Here is a 27,747-nt window from a genome sequence, read left to right on the forward strand (position 1 = left end):
CCGTTTGATGGCGCGGCGAAAGCAACGCATGTCTTCTCCAGTATCACTGGCATCAATCAGCTGGAACAGCCATCTGACAGTCGGCTGAAAGAGCCCCTTCACATCAGCACTCGAGCTGCGTCTGTTCAAGCGTCGAGCCATATTGCCGTGAAATGGCGTGGTCGCGCGCAGAAACCTCCTATGCGAAATCCTCGCCGAGCCGCATTTAACGCTGAAAACGCTCGTACCTGGAGCCCCGCGGAACGGCGTCGGAGCCTCTCCCGCTGCCTTCTGCACGGGGCTGGAAGCCTCGCGGCATTTATTTGAGCTCAAACTCTGCCACTGTTGACTTTAGCAACAAAGCAAAGATTTCACTGCCCCGCTAGTTTAAAAAAATGATTATTTTACCAAGATATCGATCAGCGCGCTATAAAAATTCAGCCTAGCATTATGTCTAAAACGAGGGGCAGCGAAATTTAATTTCTGTGTAAATTTACCTAGAAGTGACGTGCTCTTATTCAAAGTTTACACTCGTGCGATTTGATTGCTCATGTACACATCCTATATGTATTAATACCGCCTTTTTCATTGTTTACCGGTTTTTTGTTTATTCGCAGATCACGGGGGTTTGAAATACAATGGAATGGAGCGAGAACTAAAAACGCGGAGGTAACAAACGGGCCTCCCTTCGCCATTATTCAAGTTGAGCGCGAATTCTCTTAGTGTACACATTCGCGCGACACCCCAGGGGGACGATTTGTTGGCCGCGGATGACTTCTTGATCCGCAAGTTTGCTACGAAAAGGTGAAAGCCTGCTTGTGCGCGACGCGACGCCTGTCAAAAAACCCCACAGCGAACATTTCTTCGCCCGCTTTTTAGTCAGGACTCGTTTTCGGTTACGCGCGAGGGGCCTTATTTATGTGCCGGAAAGAAACGACAGACGTCGTGAAAATGACACAAATTGTCGCGGTTCGGAAATGGGAGCTTTTTTTTTATTTATTTGCGTTTCATTAAAAAAAAAAAGTTTCTCGCCGACGTATCGAAGTGTTTTTAATACTAGAGTTTCGTGAGTTTTTTCTTTATTTGTCCATTTAGCGTCATTTAATGATGTGCTCGGTTCTTTGTGTTTGTCACGACTCGTTTGAAAAATCTCTCGTTATTATATATATTATGTTCGTGTATGAATAAATATGTAGGCGTATTTATATAGACGCAAATAATTTGTCTTCAGTAACGCAACGCTATTTTATTGTCGCGATAATAGATCTCAAGTGACCAAATATTTCTTAATCCTTATTATTTGGGAAATTGTTGTTTATTCAAAAAATTATTTTAATGCTTTTGTCGTTGACATCAAATCGGATCGCGGTTTGAAAACGGCAAATAAATCATTCCGAAATAATTCAACGGCGGCAGATTATATAATCAAATACGAATATGAATATGTATCGTACGAGGTTCGTATGTGCAGATACCTTGATAATTGACTTATGTTTGTTACAATCATCGTTCTTGCAACACAGTAACACAAATGAGTGCAAATCAGAGTTGCGAAAAAAATCCAAATAACACTTTAATATAGATTCTGTTCTTGTCATCGACTACAAGAATACACATTTACAAGCCATAAATAAGTTTACACAGGTGACTGAAGAACTTCAATCCGTCCGCAGTCCTTCGGTGTGGTTTTGGTCCTTTTTCAAAAGCCGCCTCGAAGAGTTCGTCACATTGTCGACAGATCTTTTACAAAATAATTACTAACGAACATCTAAATTAACGGGAACGTCCAAAAAAAAAAAAAAATCAGAATACATATACACAAACATTTTACAAATGTACAAATCGTCGCAGGGTCCGTGGGAGCTTAGGAAGAGTTCAGGATGGGCCTGGAGTACACACCTTGATAGTACGAGGTGTCCGGCGAGTCCAGGCCCGCTTTGCTCGCCATGGAGCCCATGGATAACGCGCCGGCCATCGGAGAGCCGTAACCGTAATGCATCACCTGCTCGTATGTCTTTAGGTCCATTTTGTGATGCTGTTGCTCCGACGACATGAGGTTGTTGATGGAGAAGGGGTGGTTGAAGGAATAGTGATGCTCCGGCTTCAGGTGTCCCTCGTGCGCCAAAACCGAGTGATGCTGGGCCAGGAGATGCTGCGCTTGGGAGCCCGGGGAGGCTGCGTGCTCCGGGCTCAGACCCTGAGCCGACTTCATGTCGGAAAGGGATCTTTTGTGCTCGTTGCCGGACGAGTTGGAGTGAGGGGATTCGTTCCCGTTGCAGCTCTCGGAGCTGCTGTTCGAGCCGCCCTCCGAGGTTTTCCGGCCCGGCTCCTTGCTCAGTTTCTTATCGCACTTGAAGCGCTTTTGCCTCCTCAGATAGCAGCCGTTTTCGAACATGTTTCCGGAATCGGGGTGAAGGGTCCAAAACGAGCCCTTCCCCGGCTTGTCCGGGGAGCGCGGCACTTTCAGGAAGCAGTCGTTGAAGGACAGCGAGTGGCGGATAGAGTTCTGCCAGCGCTGCTGGTTCTGTCGGTAAAAAGGGAAAAGGTCCATTATCCACTGATAGATCTCGCTGAGGGTCAGCATCTTACTGGGCGACTGCTGGATGGCCATGGTTATTAGGGAAATGTACGAGTAGGGCGGCTTGGCGTGCGTGTAGCTCCTCCGGTAGGTCTTCGGGTCTCTCGATCTGTTTATGTTCGACTGGCCGTACATGGGGCTCATGGCGTTCATATTGCTGTACGAGGTTAAGGCGTTCATGGAGGGCGCTTGGGCTGTCATGGGGCTCATGGTCGGGCTCAGGGCTGCGCTCATGCCCGTCATACCGGCGCCCATGCCGGCCATCGCCCCGGTGCCGGGAGACATGCCCGTCATCGAGGGGCTCATGCCCGTGTTGACGTAAGACATGTTCATGGTGTTAGCCGCTGTCATATTTGCGGTCGAGCTCATCCCGGACATGGTCATGTAAGTGTTCATGGAGTTCATTCCCAGTCCGGTGTTCATGTTGCTCACGGAGGTGTAACACTGCGAAAGAAACCAGAGAACGCGTGTGAGTGCAACGCAGCGGATATTTAGAAACACCACTGTTTTATTAGCATGTGAAATATTTCATATAGAAACGACGTATTAAACAGCCCGGTTCAGAAAAAAATAATATCGAATTAATTCATCCGAAGACGCGTCGCGAAGCGTTTTTGTCGGTTACGGGAAAGCCCGGCTGCGGTGCGTTACGGCGATTCGGACATTTAAAACCATTAACGGCAGGCTATTTGTTTAAAAGTCAAATGCCCGGTTATTTTCGCCCGACGTTGTCGAAAAAGAAACCCCGTGCGCTCGTCGTTATCCCTAATTGGAAATGAAAAGTTTGCATTGCACGTCAAGCACAACTTTGTTAGGATAGCGCGGGGCGTCGAGATGATGGGGGAGGATTTGGAGGCGCCTCAAGTCAATATTTGATCTCAAAGTTAATATTATCTCAGGGCTAATATTGAGTTGTATAAAACCGGATCGGATTTCGACGACGAGAGAAGAAAAAAAAAATACATATATATTTATTTAGGTGAGTTACCCACCTCGGGCTCTCCGTAGTAAGTGCTCCAGTCGGCTGCGTGTTCGTGTCCCTCCATTTTCACAGCGCCGAGCATCCTGGAAAAAAGTTTCTCCTACTTTTCAAAGCGCTTTCCCCCACACGAGAAATGCCGGTATTGTGTGTCCTTTGGCAGCCAAAGGTGGTTGTCGGGGACCACGGGATACACTCGTGTCGTCGTCGTCGTGCTCTCCTCCTGTCAAGGGCTGGCGCATGTGTGTGTGTGTGTGTGTGTGCGTGTATCTGAGACGACTGCGGTTGAAATGACGCCCGCTGCTGGCTCTTAACGCTGTGATATAGCTCTGTGCGCCCGGGCGAGCCTCCAATCCCTACTGCTTCACTCGGCCCCTATTTGAATAATCTGCTCACACCTAGGCGTGAGACTTCTCCATTTGCCCCCCTATTGTACACCTGCGCAGCTTGAAAAGAGCAGCCCCGTTTGAAAAGATTCATTATATCCTAATCTTATTGTATTCCAGCGGGAGAAGGGGGATAGAAGTTTGGACCGCTGGGAGAGGAGTGGTTTGAAATCACGTCCAGATAAAATTGGGGAGAAGAGATTTAAGAATGCCAGCACCTCTAGCTTCAAATATATATTTTAATTTATTATTATTATTATTATTATTATTTTTTTTTTTTTTAACACGAGCAGCATTTATTATTCACAATCAATGGGAAACATTATTTTTTTGTAAATGCGTAATCATCTTTTTTTTTTTTAATATTTAATACATTTTCTTGGTAAAAGTACAATAAATAAAATGCTTGACTAGTCTCGATTATTCTAAAATATATTTTTTTTAAATATATAACAAAATAGCAACGCCTTGATCGAAACGCGCCCGTAACGCGTTGTTTGCTCTAAAATGTTTTCGTCTGTTTTGAATTAATTTGTTTACCCGCGCTCTAGTTTATGTAACTAATAGCGGTGCGCAGTTTGCTAATGTAAGAGCAGGTCATCGGTGTTGATTCTGCAGAGCTCAGTGGCGAGATTTGATTGCCTTCCTTAAACAAAGTAGCCTAACATTTATACACTTTGTTTGACTATCCGCGATATTTAGCTGGTGGTGCATTGAGGACGACGAAAAGGAAAAAAAAACGCAATACGCGAAACCTTCGACGACGTAATTGCTCGTATTTTCATAATTTGTTGGCCTTTGATTGCTTTGCGTGTCTTGATTCGATGCAACAAAAAAAAGTGCGCCCTCTCTTGGTCTACAAATCGATTTTTTCACAGAAATAGGTTAGTGGACTCAATTATTAACACTTACCCGCGTTTAGGTTTTTATAATTAAAATGATTGACTGTTGCAGATTTTCATGCAGCTATTTTATAGGCGTGTAATACGAGCGTGCTGTAATGCTGCAGTTCTTTTAAGCATTATGGAATTAATGCATTCATATTTAAACGACAGCAAAAAAAAAAAAAAAAAAAAAATCATAATGGTTGCAGCTCGGTATCGTTTTATTTTTAGAACTGAACGCGCGGGCCGAATGGTTTATTTCCGTTCCTCGCCGTTATAATAAATATTTTTTTCTTTAAATAGCTAGTTGAGCGATGCATCAACTCTTTCGATTCGACACGTGGCTCGACGGCGTCGTGATGTTGTAGGATCAGATTTAGAGTGCATTTGCGTATAGCGAGGGTGCAATTTGCAAATATAACCGCGGAGTTTATTTGGAGCCGTGTGTATCGCGCAAACGCGGAAAGTTTGACGCGCTGAACGCGTGCAGCATCGCCGTACAAATATAACGCTTGCGCTTTCTCATTGTGGTTACTGTATGCCACTGGAACAGGCTAGTCATGAAGACAAATCTTTTTTTACAACAGTCAGCTGCAACAGTGAGTCGATTAAAAATGGGCCCTCACTAGAAACTGAGGCTTTATTAATGCACAAGTAATAATTGTTCAGTCATTAAAATGTGTGCAGATGGATCTACCTCTCGTGTTTAACAATTTCCCCTTGAGTTAAAATGAAATAATAGTGAAATAGCACTATATTTTCCTAGCTATCTCAGATAAGTGTGTGTGTGTGTGTGTGTGTGTGTGTTTATCCTACCACATATTCTAAATGTTCATTTAGGTCATTTATTGCAATCCCCAAAATGCATTGAAGTGCTCTAAATCTAAATCGTGCAATAATATGAATATACAATGATAGCATTAGTGTGTGTGAGAAAGTGTTTTAATCTAATTTAAACTAAACTAGATTATCTAATTTTGAAAAAAATGTTTGTATGTGTGCATGTAGGTATATACATACATATATATATATATATATATATATATATATATATATATATATATATATATATATATATATATATTTGCAACTGTCGATGCCTTTTAAATTACATGGCACAATGTCCTCCTGGATTATTTTGTTTGAAGTTAATTATTAATGGACAAGGTACAGACTGTGAACGCATTCTGTGTAGAAGGTCACTATTTTGTATTTGGTGGAAATGCAAAAGAACCAGGTCTTTGAGTAAACACCACGTTGGAGCACGGGTCCATACTTTGCGCCCGATCACCTCTGAGCTCGGGCTGGCCTATGTCGCACGTCTCTCAAAATATCAAGGTCTAACTCAAAACGTTTAGATATTTTATCTTTTCTCTCTCTCTCTGAAGCCTCGGGATTTTCTCTGCTTCTGTGCTCGGCCCAGAGCTCGATCGTTCGTCGCGCGGTTCAGCTCTCTCTGTGTTGCTGTACTGTCACTGTGGGTGGCGCCTCGGTGATCCTCCTCAATCTCATACATTAGGGCCTGTATTCTCAGTAAATATTGCCATGGAATCTTTAAACGCTGACCTCCATTCTCCTTTCTGTCGCTAGGAATTCATGTTTGAGATCATAGAGAGGTCAGGGTATTTTAATCTACTAAAAGCAGACAGATAGATAGATAGATAGATAGATAGATAGATAGACAGATAGATAGATAGATAGATAGATAGATAGATAGATAGATAGATAGATAGATAGATAGATAGATAGATAGAATAAAATGATGGCAAAAACCATAATGGTTGCATTTCTGTGTCAGTTCGTTTCAGAATCAAATAACCATTCATTTTTTCCACCCAATATGGAGGCTGAATATTTTCATTCCCATTCCCAGTTATTTTAATACAATCGTATTTCTTAAAATAGTTCAGCATTGCATTAAGTCTTTTTCAGTTTTGACAAGTGCAATGTTGTGGTACAGATTGCAAATCTAATCGTTCATATATAAATATATATATATATATATATATATATATATATATATATATATATATATATATATATATATATATATATATATATACACATAAATAAAAGTGAAGCAGCAGAGTTCCATTAAATTCCCTGCAGGAATGTGTTACTTGGGCTCCTCTTTCAAAGCTTTTAAAGCACAAAAGAGGCCTTTAAACCAAACTATGTTTGTTGCAATTTCTTCTTTTTTCTAACATTTGCACTTTTACCCCATCATTTATCTGACGGAGCACAAAGGGCCAGCAGGTTAAGCTTGCGATTCATCTGCGTGAAACCGATAACTGGATCTCTTTCTTTCCAAATAAAAGATGCAAAAATGTTTGCCGCACAGTGTCTGTGGCGACAGTAAACATTCCGGAGCGAGACAGGAGTTTGTTCTGGCTATTATCTGGCACAGCTGTGACAACCCCTGTTGGCTGCAGGTTTGCGGCCGAGCAAAGCATGTTTACCTGGAAATGAATCTCAAAAGTAGTGCGACGGGGAATGCACACAACGCCGGTTGGATGCGGAGGGGGAGAAGAAAAAAAGCGCCATTGAAATGCCATTCAAAGCCGAAGGGGTGGTATACGGGAAGATATTGCGCAGGGGCCTGGGCGCAAACAGTGGCGTAAATGGGCCAAAGGACTTCCTCAAATACGCACATTTTGATATTGAGAAGCATTCGCAGAGGACTGCCCCGTAGCGCGCTTCTGTTTGGTCTGTATCCAAGGCCCCGCTGCAATACGCTTCTGTTGTCATGCTAAAAAGAGCACGGCACAATCATGCATACCTCAAACAAGGTGCCAATCCACATCCAGGCGGGCCCAGCGTATCCGAATGCGCGGAATCAAACATCTCTTCATTTCGCCTAAACGGCCAAAACCGGGGCGGAAGTCGAACGGGGTGACGGAGGGGAACGAAAACAAAGCCCTTCGAAGGCTCGAGATGGTAAATCTCTTAATTGATCAGATTAATGCATTATAATGCTCTGGCATGTCTGACAAACCGTTACCCCTCTGAGGACAAAAAGGTTCGGATTAAATCCGTTATTTTAATCCTTCCATTTTAATGTATGCCGCAGCAAAAATGTAATATCGCATAACCCTCCATTGCTATTCATCGGTGAGGCAACTGCAAAGTCAACACACATTTTAATTACGAGCCAAAAGCAATTAAACGTGAGGACAAGCGTCAGTATGCTAATTAAACGGCAGGCTCCCGTGGGAAGAGAAGCTCTTAAATATCACCGCTATCAGTCCAGATTGAGCGCCGCGAGCCGCCATCGTTCACACTCACCTGACACATTTTCACCTCCGAGCTGCAGTAAAGCAAACACGGGCCTGCCTCAAATCAATTCATTAGGGAAAGTTATTAAAGAGGTGACAGCGTGTGTAACGTCAAGTTAGTAAGAGATTAGTTTCCTGAGCGGGTTAGAAATGGTAATAGAGGAAACGGAGTCCAGCAGAGCTACTTTTTGGGCTTTTAGGATATCCGTTTCTAGAGATCCACATACTGCATCTCGATCGGTAGATAAAGCCAATCATTAGCAGCATTGGTGCCGGTTGAAATAACCGGCGCAGGCCTTCAGCCCCTTAAGAAAACAGTCACGTTTCAGTTTTACATCAGTCAGAAGGCATTTGACTGTTCCCGTTTTCCATTATTCCCGTGTCTGCCGGGGCCCAGTCTTATCTGTATTCCGGGACTGATAGGTGATAGTGAGTTTGGGATTAAAGTAGCTGGAATGACGGCTGACCCGAGACAAGCGCCACCGAGAGCTTCACTTAGTGTTTCAGCTTCACGTATTTAAGGATCAACTTCTTTTGCGCATTCTCTACGCATATTAAATACAATAATTGTTCTAGCATCTAAAATTTGCAACATCGACAATCAGCCACATGCATTTATACTTTTTTTTAACACGTAAAAGGCATTTTAGTGTAAATTTACAGTAAGTCTTTAGTCATTTTTTTATAAAGTAAGCCCTTGGAAAACAACTTATATTATTAGTGAATATTTTACGGTTAAAACTGGACTCATATTAATAATTTTAAAAAATTTAAATATCGCCGTATTGGATAGCGTTGTATGTTTTCGTACTACAGATAAAGCTAAGCGTTTAAATATAATTTCACTGAGATATGTAAAGTGAAAATAACATGGAGCTGTTATGAATGTCTACAGTTGTGGTCATATGATTATCAGCATATCATATTAAATGGGTATCAAAAGCCTGATGCATCAAATGTGATATTTTTTTATTTCTGTCTAAAGGATGAATAAATTATTTCAAATGCCCTTTACAAATGTAATCGTATAGAAGTCTCTGATGTTGTGCCGTAGCAACGATGCTGATAAACACAGTGTGAGCGTCCATCCTTCCTGCCTCACCTGAAGATCCATCCACATGCAGATGGCTAATTTGTAATGTTTACTGAAAAACGGCATGGGGGAACCCGGGGAAGCTCAATCTTTTTGTCGTCCCAGCCGTTCATTCAAACGTCCCCCAGACACCGCCGCCCCAACATCAGTGACCAATCTGTGTTTGCTTACCCATGAACAGTGGCAGAATCCAGGGAGGGGAGCCCATAAATTCAAGCTCTGTTTTACAGGCCTGGTTAGCTAACAAGCTAGCCCGCTAACAAGGAGACTCCAATAGCTAGCCCCTCAACAGATTAGCACCTCATCAGCCTCCCGTGGCTAAGGACAAATATAGCCTTCCCTCCCATAAAACACAATGGGTCCGCCGGCGATAAACAACACCCCAGCGGGGGTCCGATTCCCCCTCACTAAACTTCCTGACCTTCCCCTTCTCTCTGCCTCGCAGCTGCCTGAGCCGCCGAGTCCTGCACCAGCTCTGTGGCCCAATTGGAGAGTTGTGTGTATTTCAGGTGAGCAAATATTGCCACTTGCTTGAGAGTTCAATGGTTGCCCCTTTCAGAGGTTGCGTATTGCAGTCACTCACTCGCAGGAAGTAGGTGTGAAGCTCTGGGAATTCCTCTCAGCACAGCTGGAGTCATCCAATCAGTCCAGTCTCGGATTGACCCTTACTTTTCAGCCTCTTTGTGGATTCTGTCGGTCTCATTTAACTCCGGCGTTTAGAATAGGAAAGGGAAAGTGTCTTTTCTTTGAAACCCAGTCTACGGATGGAGCGATGCTGTAGCTCACAGAATTAAGCTGATCAAGCAGGTGCTGTTTTTGAGATGCCTCTGACCTCGCTCAAGCGTCTGCAAAAGGCGCTTACGTCCATTAGCGCCCCGCTTTAATAGAAGTGTCTTGAACCGGATTGGCGCTGAAGTGAAATGTTCTCAACGGAAGTAGGAATGGAAATCGCGGGCAGCTTGACTGTGAGAGTTTTTAGCGATCAGATGAACCACCGGAGCTCTTTCTTCAAATCAAATGGAAAAAGCGGCACCTTGCACGAACGGACAGGAAAAATGCATGCAGAAAATGAATGATATTATGATGCACGGTATTCATAACGGTTCCAGAAGGTGCTTAAAACGGTTCCAGGTCGTGGTGTCAAATAAAAAGTTGGAACGTTGTTTATTCACATTAAATAATTCAATAAATCTAACCTGGGAGCACCTCTGAAAACCTCTAAACTATTTAGAAACTAAACTAACCTATTTAGAATTTTAGCACTAATGAATGCAATTAATTAACCATTAAATTAATAAAAAATATATTTGAGCTTACACTTTAAAACGGTGCTGTACTGCTGTGGGGCTTGAAAAACTTTGACATTGCTTCTGGCTGTATTTTACATGTCACTTATTATTTTTTTGCATATTTATAAAATTAATTGAGAGAGAGAGAGAGAGAGAGAGAAAGAAAGAAAAGAATAATAACTGTGCATTTCATAAACCACACTTTTAGCCTGTGGACATTATAGGAAAATACATTTTGATACGTACTTGCTAATTTAAATGTGTCCACCAACAATGTCCAACAGTGCACTTAAATCACAGAACAATGAGCGTAAGCTGTTTAAAAATGCACATAAAATAAATGTTTATTAACTGTTTATTCAAATGTTTATTCAAAAAAAGTATTTTAATGGTAATTTAATTCATCAATGGGACACTACCCTGTCAACCATGTAGCTCTATAGTAACACATTACTTACAAATATGCACTTTTTAGAGTAAGATATGTTGCAAAGTTGTCCCATTGACAACCCGTTGAACCCCTCAAAATCTGAGACCAGGTTTAAACAATACCCCCCAAGGTACTTGTGTTATAGCAATAGTGAATGAATGCATGGTAGAAGATTTACAAGACAAGAATGGGATAAACATATGCAGCACATAATACATACTCTATTTAAATGAACGCCAAAGTCAATTTATTTTGCAACTTTAACATCATGTTGACATCTTTAGAGTTTCCATCTGAAGGTTCTTCAAAAAAGCTTTTTAGGATGAATAAAATGTTCTGTATATAAATGTTTTTTTCTTTTTTGAAATGTTTCTTCACTAAAAGATTATTTGGGCAATCGAAAAATAGTTCTTCGTGACACTTGTTTGGAGCCTTTATAGGATCTCTTAACTAGTTGCTTAATAACACGCATATTACTAGAATATTAGCCATTTATTAAGTCATAGTTAATAGCGAGCAAGTGTTCCCTATGAGCACTAATTCTGACTATCAGCTGTGAACTCCAAACAAACCCAATTTTTCACTCCGGTTACTATGGGTTTCAGGAATATTAGGATCCGCAGACATCCACAGCCCCTGTAAATGTAAACTTGTCGTATAAAGCTCCAAGCGCGTCACGTGAGAAAAGCCAACACAGGACGGCAGCGCTCGGACTCGTGCGGGACAATGCATTCCAACAAGACGTAACGTCAAAGGCACACAGCTGGAGAGGGCTATACCTCTGTGCTCAATCAAAGCTCCGGAGAGTCTGCAGCTTGGGGGTGTCCGCGAAGAAGACCCTCCTCTGCTGCAATCAGCTCTCTCACACCTCAAATGAATCTGCTCCCTGATCCTGTTTACTCTTTGTGTGTTTGCTTGTTTGTTGGTTTGTTTGTTTGCTATAATGCCTGTCGATGCCTTGCATTGTGAAGACAGACAGCAGCTAGACGACGCTCCACGTGGACCACCCTTGGAGCTGGCTGAAGAATGCTGATGCTAGCCCGAATTGTATTTAGACGGTGGTTTAATGTGCATTTATGTTTGATCTGCGGGAGGGTTCTGAAATGGAAAGCAGGCGATGTTGATCAGCAGATAATATTTGGTATACACAGGAAGGCTTACAGCCCCTAAGCTCCCGTACTTCACTGACAAATGCACTTTATTGATTGCGGGAGGACAGATTTAGTCCTTATGAAATTCTGACGTGTCATACAAGTGTGAAAAAAATATATATTTCCTAATGCGTGGTCTAATATATCAAGACAGATGATTAAGAGATAATGAAAACCATTAAGCAATCACTTACTAGTTAAGCTGTTAAGCAAGAATCAACTTGCAATCATTCCTGACTTGATATAGAAGATAGTGGAGATAGTCCTTAACGCAAACTGATGATATTTCAGGTTTATGTTGCATATGCAGCCAATGAGCTCGCTGCTTTACATTTAGATGGCTGGTTAGCTTTCACTAGAGCAGTTCACAGCATGCTCTCGGAGTTCCCCAGCTTCACCTGTATAGATATGACACAGGTTATATAATCATCTGCTGTTTGTGCAGCAGCAGTATATCTTAAATACTCACAGCACCATATCGGCGTACATGTTACCGCACTGTCTTTCAGCAGCGACGTCAACAATCCTTAAAACCTTCAGAGAGTTGCCACGCTATATAACATTATACACACTCTCTAACACAGCAATCGTTTTTTATATCCTGATATTTTCATCATGATATTTGTCATATTTTCAGTTGTAGAACTCGTTTGTAGCGCTTTCCGAACTTGCACGGTTTAGAAATTCTAATCTAATACAGTTTGTAACAAACAAAAATACCAATATTACAAAAATATTTAAGATGCAAAGCACAAAACCTAGAAATGTCAAAGCCCGGCGTGTAATAATAATAGTTTTGTTTTTTAAAGTCGTTTTATGATTTGTCTTGCGATCTGACGCTCCATGAATTACTCATTTAAGATGTCTTTGTATGAAGTAAATCACGTGAAATGACATGTCCGAAAAGATTTTCAACGTTACATTTTATTTTTATTTTAAGTTACAGTGTTAAAACACAAATAAGTACCGACAACTTCAGTTTTTTATTTTTTTTTATGAGGGTTTGGATTAGAGCTGGTTGCTTGCAATTATGCACAAATTATTATTATTATTATCAAACGATGTACTCGTGTAACTGCGTAAACTTAAAGTGCTACCATTTTAAATGATACGCATGATAATGCGTTTGTGGGTCAAATACACAACCCATATTATTATTTTCCATCTGGCATGTAATTAAATATATGTTCGTTATAGCACGTTGTCATTTAGTGCATGCCTTTGTGCAAATATGCATAGTGTCTTAAAATCTGCATCTCTTCTTTTTTGTTACAATATAAAAAAGTTATATATATATATATATATATATATATATATATATATATATATATATATATATATATATATATATATGTACGTTATTTTGAAAAAAATTAATATTTAGTTTATCTTTTTTCTAATATTTTAACCTATTTTTATAGTAGTATATGAGCATCTGTGATAATAGTATGAAATATTATATGAGAGAGAATATGACAGAGTTGAGATTCGAAGGCGATGACCGATGGCTCTGTAGAAATGATTTTAATTGCACGAGATGCTCTTTCCACGTGAGGTTCGCTGAGAATTCTATGAGCCTAACGCCCTCTAGTGGTATGATAATGAAATCAAGTCTGTCCGCCCTTTCCGAGAAGAATAGATGATGGTCGCAGGAAAAAAAGTTCGTTTGTATTGAACTGGGATTCTGCATCAGTCCAGAAATTATTTTTGAAGAATGCATGGACAAGAGATCGCAAATATTATTTATAAATCGTTACATAATGTAAGCTATATTTATTTTAGACACAGTATTTCTCACCGGTTTCATGAGAATCGTGACATCAAATGAGATTAATAAGCGAATAACACTCATATCATACTCATATGCGTTATCTTGTTTCCCCATAATTGACCGATTGTCCATGAAGATCCTAGGTAAGAACCTCGGGGCTCCACTTCCACGCCGCTTCCCCTTCTGGAGCAGCATCTGGACTTCATTACCCGTATTTACACAATATGTGCATTTAAGCCCGTTTTGATCTCTACGTTTTCCCCCAATCTTTTCCAGCATTTAACGGACTGCCAAGCCTTACATCTAGAACGAGGCCGACTCTACAGCAATAAATCTTTGCCTCACCGACCGCAGGCGCGGAGCTCTGCCTCTCAGTGCCGCTCGGTTCGCGCTTCCGCCGAACGACAGACAAGTCAAGACAGCGCCAAGCCAGCGTGCGTGCTAAAGACGCTGTATTACAGGCTTCATGGAAAGTGGGGCCACATGTGGGATCCTATGCAATAAAAATGACTTGCGCGTTCATTCACGAGGACTGCGAGCAGGTTGGGGTAAAACGACGAAGAAGACGTAGCTAGAGCGGCACGAGCTCCTGTGATCATTCTCAGCATACTATTTTAGCAATGTGTCACGTAGCATTTTATATATGTAGAATCAGAACAGGTGATGTGAATGAATCGCTTTTTGATCGGTAAAAATGACAAAAGAAAAGGTTTAAAAACAGTTCGCTTGGATGGGATGCTTAAGCGGTTCTCACGCCGTAACGGGATACTTTTTTAAGACGAAAAACAACAATGGACGAGGTGATATCTACTAACCGCTGTAAAGGCGGGAAAACGCCAAAGACGCACGTGCCAAAAGCGCGCCAAAGTCCATTTTTGCTTATTAGCACCATACATTTTCGTCTTTGTTTGGCCAACAATTTACGGACTGTCATGAGACCGGTTTGGAAAAAACAAGATTGTTTCTTACCCCATTGGCACATTCATTTATTCGTACATTTTAAGAAAACAAAGCTCAATATCTAGTTTTTGTCTTTTTAGGTAAATGTGTTCCGATTTTAAAATGTTTACTGGAATTTTCACCTTCACCCTCACGTCTCCCTTAGCATTTCTGTTTTCCTCTACAAAAGAAGAGGTTTTGTGACCGGTTTGGTGACCTCTAACTTCAACCGTATGGAGAAAAATTCACTCAGACATTTCTTAAAATCTATTGTTTTACGTTCCACAGAGGGAAAACTGCAACCTCGACACATCGGTGTTGGCATTTTACTGTTAGCGATGTTAAGTATTTACCAGTAAAGAAATAAATAAAAACCCGCGCTCTTTCTAGTTTCGTTTCAGCTCATATTATTCGTGGAAAGATTGTCTTGCTTCCAATCTCAGGCCTGTAGGTGCCTTATCTCAACCGGTTTATGATAAAACCAAATGTATCCTCGGTTTGCAGGGTCTGGTCATGAAATAAAATGACAGAGTAAATTTATCTGCCCAGTTTTCCTGTCTCCTGAAGATGAACACTTATCAGTCAGCCATGTGGCACGGCCGCACATCTTTAAGCCATTTGCGGAGAAGGCAGATAAAGAAGCTCATTCAGAGGTCCCTTCATCTCAGGGGAAGTGGATGAGACTCGCTCTTAAGAGACTGACTTACAGCAGACCTGCTGTCTCCAGGACCCTGTATCGTTCGAATGTCTGTCGATAGATGAAATGCTCTTTTTGATGTCTGAATGGAGCATCTCAGCCTGCGTTTGATCAAAACTACAGTAAAACGGCGATATTGTCAAATACTAATAATGGGAGTTTAAAAAAAGGTACTTTAGCAGTTCTTTGGGGGTTGATGAGTTGCTATACGGCCACACAAAGAACCCGTAAAGCCCCTGTGTAGTTATTTAAAGGCTCTCGAACTCTGCTTAGCCTCTTCGTGTAGTTGGGGAAATGGTTTTTTCAGTCTTTTCGCCCCCCAAGGAAATATTCCAGGGCCCCCTACACTTGACTTTTTGACCTCAGAAAAGCATAAATGTGATTCAAGACAGCTTTTGCCGTTGTAGTAAATACCTAGTCATAGCAAACCTACGAGAGTGGAGTAACATATAGAGCGTAGCCTAAATGAAATATAACATTTTAGTCTTTATGTAGCACCTTGTGTGTGTTCAGCGTTAATATTTGTCTCAAAGTAACATTGTACACTTTCATTCCTCATATACACGATTTTAAGGAGAAACGTGAAGACGTACAGCTCATTTAAATATGAAAGTAAACTTAGCTGTTTCATAAATGTGAGTGTTGTGAGGAAGGCCACAGAGCCTGATCTCGGCGGTTACATAATTGCATCCAGATGCTGTTGATTGGAGCTGATTTGTGGTGCCACTGTTATACTGTGGCTCACTGCTCTGAACGCACTGACACACACACACACACACACACACACACACACACACAAGTCATACAGACCCACAACATCAGGCTCCTCGACAAACCATGATGCTTAACCCAGCCAGTAAAAACTGTCACATGAAACTCCACTTAAAAAAAATAGTACAGCTTGGGTGAAATTACATATGAAAATAATGAAATTTAAATGCTTAGTTTTATTATCAAAACATATAAATACAATGCACAGTGATGAACTTCTGAAGCACAAGCTGAAGGTAGATGTTTGTTAACTAAAAGGCCTTTTACTTGCAATATTAATTCAGACGACTGATGCACGCAGTAGACCGTGTCACTCTTTCACATACTGTTTTTTTTTACCTATTAGGGAAATACGCATATTCAGATGCAGCCGTACTCAAATAAAAGTACATGAATGTAGTTGTGAATGTTGGTCAGTGTGCATACTTGAAGTTGAACGAATATCTCAGTGCAAGTACATCTGCGTTCACACGCTGGTGTTTCTGGCCTTCACGTGGAAACGAATTTGTAATGTTAACATCTTATCGCAGAAAACGGATTCTTTTGTCATTTTGTCAGATCTCTCCGCCCCTGTCAGCAACAATGGAAAAAACACCCCAAACACATGGAGTGTATAGCTTTTATTGAACCAGTATCTACTAAAATATACAGAACACTGACACTTGCCAATCCAGCGGCAACATAGAGATCAAGACGTGATGGTTTAGAATCCTTTTCTCCCATATTTCATTGTGTTAGTAAAATGGCTTCTTTTCCATCACAATTGTTCATTTTTCACTAGGTTGTGTGTGTGTGTGTGTGTGTAGAGGGATGTGTGTACAATGCGCCAATTTATCCAGCTCGATTTTAATAACGCAGCTGTTCACAACAACAAAAAATCAATAACCAAAGATATTTTTTCAGGTTTTCCAGTTCTGGGGATTCATAGAAAGATTCAATCTTCGGTACAGTCTCTACCATATCAAAAAAGTTAAGGAACAAAAAAGGATATAACATCGTTCGTCTTTTTCTAATAAAAATTGTTAGCAGTTATTTTCAATACATTACTTTTTTGTATTAAAAGAGTTTTCGCTAAGACGTCGTAAAGCTTTCTCACAGTAGGCTTTTGACCAACGCATCTTTCTGCACCGCTTAGCTGGTATTAGATTTTAAGACTGCGGTACGAGGAATAAATAAAAAGAATGGCTCTGAGGATAAAACAGCTCTAAAGCGACGCAAGAACGAGAGTCACGATGGACACACACGTCTTTGATCTCCCATTCCATCTGGAAGATTCAATCCAGAGTTCAAACATACCGTAGCTGTCCTTTCATCCGTCGACACAAGCGTTAACTTCTGGATTTTTTTCAACAACGGTGTGCTTTGACGTCACGCGATTCGTTTAATTGTACCAGCTGCAGTGGTTGTATTGTTTAGTGCAAAAAAACCGACCCTTTAAAAATCATTCAGTCTGCTGTGTAACCTATATTTTAAGACAAAATGATAAAAAAAAATAATCATAAAAGAATAGGAATTTAAAAAACTTCCAGTTTGACGCTTTTAAAACAAAAGGCTGTGAACACTATTATAAACGAGTGCGTCGTTCTCCCCAAAGTGTTCGGTTTTTACTTCATTCACATCTGCTGCTAACCTTTATATTATCGTAACGTGAGTTTCTGACATTTCGGAAAACACACACCTCGATAAGAAACAAACACGACAGCACCGTTTGGAAAAGAAGAGCCATTAAGACTTCTGAACGCACTCCCAGAGGATATTTCCACGCTCTGAAACAGCCTTCATCTTCATTAGCGGCGAGGATCTGCAGTTTCCATGACTCTTGTTGACGTTCAGAGAGCGGTCGACCTCGCTGGCCTCCTCTCAAAGTCTGCTTCAGATTGCTGATGTGTTTCAATCTCCACAGCAACAGACCATTAGCAGGTTGCTGCTTTCATCTGACCTCGTTTTTCAGCTCGGCTCGCACGGCCGCTAGGGGTCCTCGTCCATGTCGTCGAGGTTTGGAGCCATGATGAAGTGCTTCGGATACACCAGGCTGTGCTCGTAAGCGTACTTTTCCCAGCGTGCATCGTCGCTCTCGTGGGTGATGTAGCGTTCCCCTCGGCGCGTCTCGAACTCTCGCAGATCCAGCCACGTCTGGTAGTCCTGGGACAGCGCAGACATGGGGAAACTGAGGTATAAAGCTCTAAAACATTAAGAGAAGTCGCTTTACGGTTTTTAGGTTCCTTACCTGTAGCCATGGATGACTGAGGGTCTTGTCCACGCTGTAACGCTTCCTCATCTTCACCTGGAGAAGGTTGTTGATCAGATCTGTAGCTGTAGAGTTTAATTGGAGATTGTGGACATAGTTAATACATGATCAAGAAGTTAGAATATTAAAACCATTAAACCATTAGCTAAGAAAGTTTATGAAGTATAGTTCAATATAGTATACCTCTTTTTGGAAAAGAAACACTTGGAAGTCCTAAGAAGTATTGAATACTGGAGCATATTACTAGTGCAATTGGACTAAAGTCTTCAGTGTCACGATTCTTTTTGGTGCTCGAGAAACACTTCTTATTTTTATGAAATATAATTATTTATTTGGTGAAAACTGTGATATTTAAAACGGTAATACAGCGGTACAAAATTAAAATAAGTAGCTGTTAAGTTCACGCAACAATAAATGAAACTAGTGCACTGATGAGTATAATTGAGGCAACAAAAATAAAGCGAAGTATAAAACTAAACATATAATGATGTGAAACGCAGAGACAGAGAAATGACATTTATAGTCTCGGAGAGGAGTGTGACAGGCTGAAATTGGGAGAGGCTGATATAATCTTTCAGGTCCTGGGCGGAAAGAACTATTCTAAACAGACGTGGGGGTGGACAGTCTGCTCGCTGTCTGACAGACATCTAGACATCTCCCTCTTTCTTCTAAAGCCCAAGACAGACATTACGCACTGCGCCTCAGATGAATACAAATGAAAACACCTCATCCCTCACGCATGCCTGTTTCTTCCAAAACCAGTATATATTTCGGTTTATTCTCTGCAACAAGCAAAAACAGGTTCGTTCTTGACTTTTCAAGCAGCTTGAAATGAGCGACTGCTTACCTTCTGCAGAGATCTCTTTCCAGGGTGTCGGCGGGTACATGAACGCTGCATTCTGGATTTGGTCGTTAATGTCCTCGTCCTCATTAAAGGGGAAGGTGCCGCTCAGACTGACATAGATGATGACTCCCACCGACCACATGTCCAGGGAACGGTTGTAGCCTTTACTGCGTAGCACCTCCGGGGCTAGATACGCTGGTGTGCCCACCACTGAGCGCCGGAAAGATTTCTCCCCGATGATCCGAGCAAACCCAAAGTCACACAATTTTACCTGAAACGAGACAGAGATCTCGCGTTTTGTCTAACATTTGCGTCAGGCAAATATTCCCATGATTCTCTGAAGCCGGTTACAAATGAAATTCGATTGAAATTATGATTCGATTGATCATTAGCATTTCATCAACTCAAACTCCTAGTTTGAGAAACCTGGTGGATATCATGTGGTGATTTTTTTGGTTTGTTTTATTCACTGTTGTTCACCTGAGGGAATGGCTCTGCGGACGCCAACAGCACATTTTCTGGCTTCAGGTCACAGTGAACAATGTTCTTGAAATGGAGATGTCGCAAAGCCACGAGGATCTATGACAGTGAAGCAATCAATTAATTGCATGCAGGTATCAGATTGAATTCAAAAGCTTGAACTGGCCATCAAGGTAATATGCTTGTTTAATGTCCAAAAAAACCCCAAAAACCTTGGTAACACTTTCTTCGAAGCTCGTATTTATAATACATTATAAGGGCAATCTTAAGGGATTATAATAAATGCATAATGCATTATAATTTTTTTATGTGTTATAGCATCTCATAAATAATCATAAAAACAATCATAATACATTATAATATTTACATAACTTATAACTTAATATATAAATGATATATTATAAGAGTATGATTATTTATACCACAATAAACACTATATTAAATCTATTTCATTTATAATGGACTATATCATATCTTAACATTGTTTATTTAAGATCTGCACAATACTTGACAACATCTTGTGAGTTGTTAGGTGCTGAGTGTTATTTGAGTGTTTCCTTTGAGGTTAATAATCAGGCTAATGTGAGCTAGCTAATACTTTCAAATGAAAAACAAAATGCGGTGTTAATTATATGAACCTAAGCGTATTAGTAGGCTGTTATAGGTAGAATGTATGCATATTTGCAAAGTATCCTATACTCTGTTGCGGAAACAAAGTGTTAGCAAATATATTTAGCAGACACACTACTAACGGACATTTGCAGAGTTACTTATTAACAGCTGTCTAAAGTGTACCATCAAAGTTATATTAAAAAAATGATTACGTGTCACATTACACATTCATCTGATCTGATATCTGATCTTATGGCTGTTAGAAATAAGTAGTATTGTTATTATTATTAGTTATACGTGGTATTTGTCCACTTTATGTAGAATAATATGCCAATATGAGACCTATAATGCATTATAACTATGAGAAATATAAACAGCTAACAGATACAGGAGTCAATTTTATAATACCACTGTTTTTAGAGTACTGTTGATCAAATAAATTCAGCATTGGAGAGTTTAATAGAACATTTGGTTTGATAGGACGTGAGACACTGGGCATTGAGCTACATGTCGAGAACAAATGTGGATGCAATCACAATCACTAAACATCGCCATTTACTTTCATTGAAACAGAAGCATCTTAGCCACATCACAGCAGCTCTGTGGCTTCAGATCCATGACTAATAGATGAGCTGTCGCGGCCCCCAGGGGCCCGACCGCCTCAACCCACAGACTCGCCGCTCTAAATGAGCTCTACATGAGATCCAGACTACAGCCTCGTCGAAGCAAAATGCACTTCAGAATGCAGGAGATAAACAAGAAAAATTTGATTTCAAAGGACAGGATGTTTGCGAACCTGTGTGACGAGAAACTTGGTGATGCGCTCTGGAAGCTTGCTCTTCTCACTGGACAAGATCATCTCCAGCATGTCACCGTGGAGTTTCTCCATGACAACAAAGACTCTCTCCGGAGTCTCAAACATACACTCCAGGTTTACAATGCCAGGATGGTGCAGATTCTGTAAGAAAACAACAGCAGTGCATATTAAACTTATTTAATATGGGCCACTTGTCTTCAGCATTTTGAAGTCGTCTTCCTATTGGAATCAACAATTTCTCAATACATTAAAAAGCCCGATTACCTGCAAAATGGCAACCTCATTTCTCAACTGGCTCTCCTGCTTGGTGGGGAATCTCATCTTGTCTATCACTTTGATGGCCACATCTCTGCCTGTTTTTCTATGCTTCCCTTAAAACAAATTTAAAAGCGATATCCAGAGATTTTATTAAAGGTAGTACAGTTATTTATCACTGTTGCATTCACAAAGCCTTTGAATAATAGATATTTTTTTTAGAGTGTACCTCCATAAACGATGCCAAACTGTCCAGAACCCAACACTTCATCGGCAAAGATCTGATAGATTGAGCTGATGTCCTAAAGAATGAGCAAAAATAATGAACATTAAAATATGATTTCACCAGTACATTCAATCCAAACGCAATTTCTGAGTCTGCGGTTAAATGAATAGCCCCCGAACTTGATTTCCTCTCTCAGTTCTTCACTCTTGCGGCGTGGCTTGACCGTGGACATGACCAAACATGCAGAAGTGTGAATAAAGAGAATGTATAGTTGCGAAATATTGTCGTAATCGCAGTCGGACACTCACCACGTTTTCCTGGATTTGACTGTTTGATACAGAAATGCTGATGGACAGTTCCTCTGCAATACACACACACAAAACAATACACACACGCGTTTAGGTTAGCTACGGCGTCTCATCTGGGTCATTTTCAAATGTCAAATCTGTTTAAAGGAAAGCGACAAATTGCGAGTCATGATAAGGATGCTCATTCAACAATGTAATGTTTTCCACAGCAAAACGTGAGAATATTTCAAACATGTCATATTTGAAACCTATAATAAATAGTAACACTGTAATTCTCTTAAGGGACACTTTGTGCTTCTTCTGTTTTTATTTTTTTGGGCCTACAGAGGAACCCTTAATTAAACACGTCACTCATCTCTGGGCTGAATACCGAATCAAAAGTGTGTTGGTTTCATAACTAAACAGCTTTCATTAATCCAGACCTGTCGAACCTCTTTAATCTTCCGTCTCTCAACACAATTAAATGGAGGTGCATCAGGATATTAAATACTTAAGCTCAGCCATTTACTCTTCAGAATAAAGCTGCAAATCTGCCTGAAAGTCGCTATTCACCGCCGTTTCGTTTTGTTCCATTGCTTGTTTGGATATTTTAAACTTCATTCTGTTCATGATTTATCACACGCATGCTGATCCATACATCCAAATATCATTCGGGACCATGCTGTTGACTGCAGTTTGTGCAGTACTTTGAATATTGAATATCATTTCAATGTAATTAAACTATAATTTAGTGCTCCTTTAATTACCTTAAAATTTTTCCAAATGAAGTTCAAAATTTGTATTCATATAATTATGTTTTAATATATTATCTGTAGGATATTTCTTCCACAGAGTTTCTCCATAGCACATGATCTTTAATGAATATCCTGAAGATTTTTGTCATGAAAGAAAAATAGATCATTTTGAACCGTACAATGTATTTTTAGCTACTGTAACAAATATACCCCGTAACTTCAAACTGCTTTTGTGGTCCAGGGTCACATTTTTTATGTTCACCAGTGAATAGAATTATCTCACCTGCTGTTAACAGGATGCTGCGTTTAAAGAATCACTTGTCTAAAAGATTGGGCTAGCGTCGCTTTCTCAAGAAAGTTCAGTCTTGTCAGTTTAAGTAAAGTGTTTTTAGCCATTCAAGAGCGAGACAGTGTGAAAGAGATTCTGTGTCCGTGCTCAAAACATCTTTTTTTTTTCTTTAAAATGCTTGCATTAATTGTATATTCATTTATTTATTTGTGGGACTCAGTTTACTAAATGTAAACTTGACTGACTGCATCCCCCTTAAAAAACTGTCTTTTGTTTTTAACAGAAGAAAGCAACAGCTTGAGGAGAATTAAATGCAAATGATAAGTAAATGAAAAAGTAAATGATGGCATAATTTTGGGTGATCTTTTTACGTCTTAAAGTGACAGTTTGCCTAAAAAATAAATTATGCACAAACTTCAATTCTTGTATTTTACACTAGTCATATGGACTATTTCTGCTTTTTTTTTTAAACACTGGTTAAATTTACCACTTACGTAAAGCAAAGTACGTACATTCTGTTTCGCTTTCATGGATGAAAATGAAGATTCACTTGACATGTTTTTAATGGACTACTCACTGTGATCTTTACTCTGTCCCGCAGCGGCGCCCACGCTGGGCTGTGGTGTTACTGGAACGGGCATCAGGGCCTGGCGGATGGCCCTCTCCCAGCCCTGGGCCACCTCCAGCCCCACGCCACCGGCAGCCAGCGCAGGGTTGTGGATGTGGAGGTGAGGGCCGCCGGTGTTCTCCCCTACGTAGTACACCATGGTGGCGGTGATGACCTCGAAGCAGTGCGGGTTGCCTCCCAGAGCTAAACTACTGAAATCGTGAGCAACCTCCACCTGCAAGATCTCCGACAGGGGAATCTCCTGTGGGTCAGAAAATGAGTCAGAAATTTAGAAGCTGACTCAGTGACGGCTAGATAAGAGCGTTTAACCAATTAAACAACCTCGCGTTCGCTTTTTCGGTCTGGAAACGAGTCATTAAATTAATCCATAAAATGTCCAGCTCGGGTCAAAGTTCGAGAGTTTATCAACTCTATCTCAAAATGAGCAGAGAGAAGTAAAGGGCGCTCGCTTTCCAAGTCCGTGTGGTTCCTCCAGGGTCAAAAAGATACTCTCAAATGTTCCTTATCACGCATATCTAGCAGTGTCTGTAAATGGAGCCCAAGCTTGGAGATCAGGGTAAAGCTTCGATCTTCACTGGCGACGCAAAGCCTAATGTGCCAAGTCCGATTATGACAGTCTCTTAAGAGTCCACCTTCTGCCCAGCCCCCGAACTTGCTCTCAGATGAGACAGGAAAAACAGTAGCTGTGGCCAATCAGAACAAACGCTGCGCCTGCGGTCTACTCTGAATATGAGATGAAGTGCTTGTGGTTTGGTGGGTGAATCATGTGACCCAGCCCTATGAGGAGCTCCATGATTACAGGGCAGCGCTCGTGTGCATACGTGTATGAGTGTGTAGGCAAGTCTTACTCTAGCCGCCGATGCATTATGTAGGAGGAGGTGGTCACATTTAAGGGGGTGGGCTGCGGTTATCCTGAGAAAGGCCTGGAACCCCCTTACCCAAAAACCAAAAGTACAGGGCTCCTATCTTCAAAAGAGAACGCTATGATTTCCAAATGTGCAAATCTGACCCGTTCTTTTAAGATACAGACGAAAATCGAACGCACGATCATGTCTTAAGCTATACTTTGAGTATAAAGCAGTGGTCGCTTTGGCAATCATATACTTTACTTTTTGTTTAGTCGCATTGAATACCTCACAACGGATCTGATTGAGAAATATTGAAAACTCTACAATTACATAATTTTTTTTTTTTTTAATTTACAAACCGTTATGCTTTAAAATGATGAAAATAACAGAAATATGCATTCCTGTCGATATTTCAGTAGTAGTATTCGTTTTAGAATTTAAGATCCAAGCTGAGCGGCAAGCTGATAATAAAGTGGTGTGTAAAACTCTTAAACACACCCTGAAGTCTCACCCAGGGTGGTGAGGTTTCCTGACTTTAGTTTTACAGCTGGGAGCACTGCGCTGTTACAGAAACATTCGCAGAAACACATGTTCTTAAAAAAAACCCCAATGCGCATTAGAAATATTTAGACTTTATTATGACTGTATGACCTTCACATCCCCAGATGTTTGAACGTTACTGAAGATATACCATGGCTCATTTTCCAGTGGAAGTCAAAATACATAGGCTACCATTCAAAGGTTTGAGGTCGGTATGATTTTTTCTCTCTATAGTGCCCACCAAGGCTGTGTATATTTGATCAAAAATACAGTATAAACAGTATCATTGTAAATTTTTTTACAATTTCAAAGAACTGTTTGAAAATCCACTATATTCTTTAGATCAAAAGCTGAATTTTCAATATCGTTAGTCCTTAGATTACGCAAAGTTTCTTATATTGTCTAATTAACCATTTGATACTTAATACTTATTGTGTATAAACATGTTTACAATGAAATATACTGCTGTTTCTCTAATGTTGCGGATCTATTAATTTTCTTCCAGGGGTCCTGGATATCTTGTTCTGATTAATGGCATCATGGATTGTAAACAAAAAGACAAAAAAATTTAAACTGACTGTCCATGCCAGAAATCTTATAATGGACCGTAGTTGGAGCGCCCAACAGGACAATGATCCACAAACAAACATCAAAATCAAAACAAAAATGGGTAACTGAGAATAAAACCGAGCTTCTACCATGGCCGTCCCAGTTCACGGACCTGAACCCTATATAATGAGTGCAGTGAACTGAAGAAAAGAAACACCACCATGGAGTGATTCTGGATGAAGGAATGATCTCTGATCTTCTGTCAGATGTTCTCTAAACTCTTCAGGCATTTTAAAGGAGACCTATATCATCTGTTATCTTGGCAAGAGGTACAGAGGTAGCAAAAAGCATTGAATAAAAGGGTATGATCAAATAATAAAAAGGTGTTTTATTTTAAAAATGTACAAAAACCTAACCTTTCATTGGAGTATAGGAATTTAGTCATGGCCAACGTGTGCTACAGAAACACATTTATTTCATAAAGAGATACACTTTCTTCCTGAAAGGCTTTTAGCTGAAGCTGAAGCAGAGGAGGAGGGGTATTCTTTGGTACTTGCCAGACACCTCAGCGGTAAACGTGTGCGGGGAATATACTACAGAAAATAATAAAGCCTTCGTATTTGTGAAATGAGCAATTAATTATAATATTCTGACATTACAAAGATCAAAGATGGACTGCAGCATAATCGGTTTCGTTTTAAGTATACGAGCAATATTATGATTTCTGGGGTTATTCTAAAGGTCAATAACATTAACATATGAAGGTCAATTTTTTTTCCATCTACCGAGTATATCATTTAAACGTGAACCTCAGTGATTGTTTTAGTAAACAGAAGTAAAATACCTATAAAGAGAAACTAGAAGTAGAATACTTATAACACCTACTTTGTAATATTTGGCTCCTGAGTCATTCTGAAACAGAGTCAGACTCTTGCTGTCCAGTCTCCAGTAGTGTCTCTTTCTCTGAGGACAAAACAGAGTTTGACTAATTTCAAAACTCAGGAAAGTTATAAAGGGCATTTAACGATGACATCAAGATTTATAAGAAGGTTTAGGCTAATGAAACAGCATTTTGCCTCCCAGAATAAGAAGACCATGCAAGTTTGAAACGACACAAGGATAAATAAACGACAGAATTCTTATTTGTGATCTAATTATGAGCCAACATAAAAAGAGTTTAATTGGATTATATCGCTTAATAAATCATAGCTGTTATTTATCTGTCTTAATAGCAATCGCATTGAAAAAAAACAGCGTTAAACATCAGTACTCAACTACATATTTATTTTCAACAACAAAAACGCCACTGAGAATCTTACTGACGACTCAAATTAGTCTCAGATTATGTATTTTAAACCAGTTTGTGACCAAAACTATCCAAACAAACCTTACTAGCCTTCAAAATCAATAAAAGAAAAGAAATAAACAAACCAACGCGTGTAAATGGAATAAAATCTCACGAGATTGTCTCGACTGGTGTAGTGCACCATCCATCCTTCTTTGACCACAGTGGAGCTCCTCCTCTTGGTGTGCTTGACGGATTGGACCACACGCATCAGGGGGATATTGGTGCTGGTAGAGGGGCTTCAAGAAGATATGAGAAACGTGTGGATCATTGATCAAGAAAATTTAAACACTGAACTTCTGACTTTCCGTCATCTTTTAAATCAATCTCATGTTACTCCAAAAGTGTATGACTTTCTAACCAAACCAAACTAAACCAGAAACTGTTTGGTTACCCATATTCTTCTAAATACTTTTAGAAGTGCTTTTAGAAATACTTTTAGAAATGATTCAATCTCCAACAAAAGAAAGAAACGTGTATAGGTTTTTTGGGAGGGAACTATGCCTTTGTTTATATTAAAAGCATGTAAAATATGCTAAATGTAAAATATTCTTTAGGAACAATCAAGTGCAACACATAAGTCCTTCGTTCATCTTTGTAACACAAAGTCTTACTGGTTTGTAATGATACAAAGTTGAGTAATTAATAATAGAATTCTATTTTTGGGGTCAACTAACACCTTTAATTTAATAATAGTCTAATGCAGCACACACATAATAAATAAAATGATGAAGAGCATATATAATCGAAATAGAAGACGGAGCTAATGTTAAGATGGTCGTGGTATTTTATTTTTATAATA

At 40.1% G+C, this 27,747-nt stretch overlaps 2 protein-coding genes across 7 annotated transcripts in view; both read right to left on the reverse strand.

Moving 5' to 3' along the window:
* Nucleotides 1–1,539: 1,539 nt before the first annotated feature.
* Nucleotides 1,540–3,989, reverse strand: foxa2 (forkhead box A2). The gene is made up of 2 exons (XM_043262259.1): nt 3,550–3,989; nt 1,540–3,001 (listed from the first exon to the last, which is right to left on the reverse strand). The coding sequence occupies exons 1-2, from the start codon at nt 3,619–3,621 to the stop codon at nt 1,844–1,846; spliced, it is 1,230 nt and encodes a 409-aa protein (XP_043118194.1). The 5' UTR covers nt 3,622–3,989; the 3' UTR covers nt 1,540–1,843.
* A 12,389-nt stretch (nt 3,990–16,378) lies between these two features.
* Nucleotides 16,379–27,747, reverse strand: part of prkd3 (protein kinase D3) — a 45,297-nt gene continuing 33,928 nt past the window's right edge. For all 6 annotated transcript variants that reach the window (XM_043262705.1, XM_043262708.1, XM_043262703.1 and 3 more), the window contains 11 exons: nt 27,061–27,184; nt 26,486–26,563; nt 23,613–23,904; nt 22,013–22,065; nt 21,708–21,780; nt 21,488–21,594; nt 21,203–21,364; nt 19,795–19,893; nt 19,318–19,585; nt 18,450–18,535; nt 16,379–18,364 (listed from right to left, as the gene is read on the reverse strand). In XM_043262705.1, coding sequence (XP_043118640.1) covers nt 18,191–18,364; nt 18,450–18,535; nt 19,318–19,585; nt 19,795–19,893; nt 21,203–21,364; nt 21,488–21,594; nt 21,708–21,780; nt 22,013–22,065; nt 23,613–23,904; nt 26,486–26,563; nt 27,061–27,184 — 1,516 coding nt within the window. In that variant the 3' untranslated portion in view covers nt 16,379–18,190. The remainder of the gene's footprint in view (nt 18,365–18,449; nt 18,536–19,317; nt 19,586–19,794; nt 19,894–21,202; nt 21,365–21,487; nt 21,595–21,707; nt 21,781–22,012; nt 22,066–23,612; nt 23,905–26,485; nt 26,564–27,060; nt 27,185–27,747) is intronic.

Source organism: Puntigrus tetrazona, chromosome 17 (genome assembly GCF_018831695.1).
Source record: "Puntigrus tetrazona isolate hp1 chromosome 17, ASM1883169v1, whole genome shotgun sequence".
Lineage (NCBI taxonomy): Eukaryota > Metazoa > Chordata > Actinopteri > Cypriniformes > Cyprinidae > Puntigrus > Puntigrus tetrazona.

Bases quoted from the DNA above. Each gene is read 5' to 3' on its own strand.
- foxa2 (XM_043262259.1), bottom strand. From the start codon at position 3,621: ATGCTCGGCGCTGTGAAAATGGAGGGACACGAACACGCAGCCGACTGG. The intron at 3,002-3,549 runs GTGGGTAACTCA...TTTCTTTCGCAG, and splicing joins CTTACTACGGAGAGCCCGAG to TGTTACACCTCCGTGAGCAA.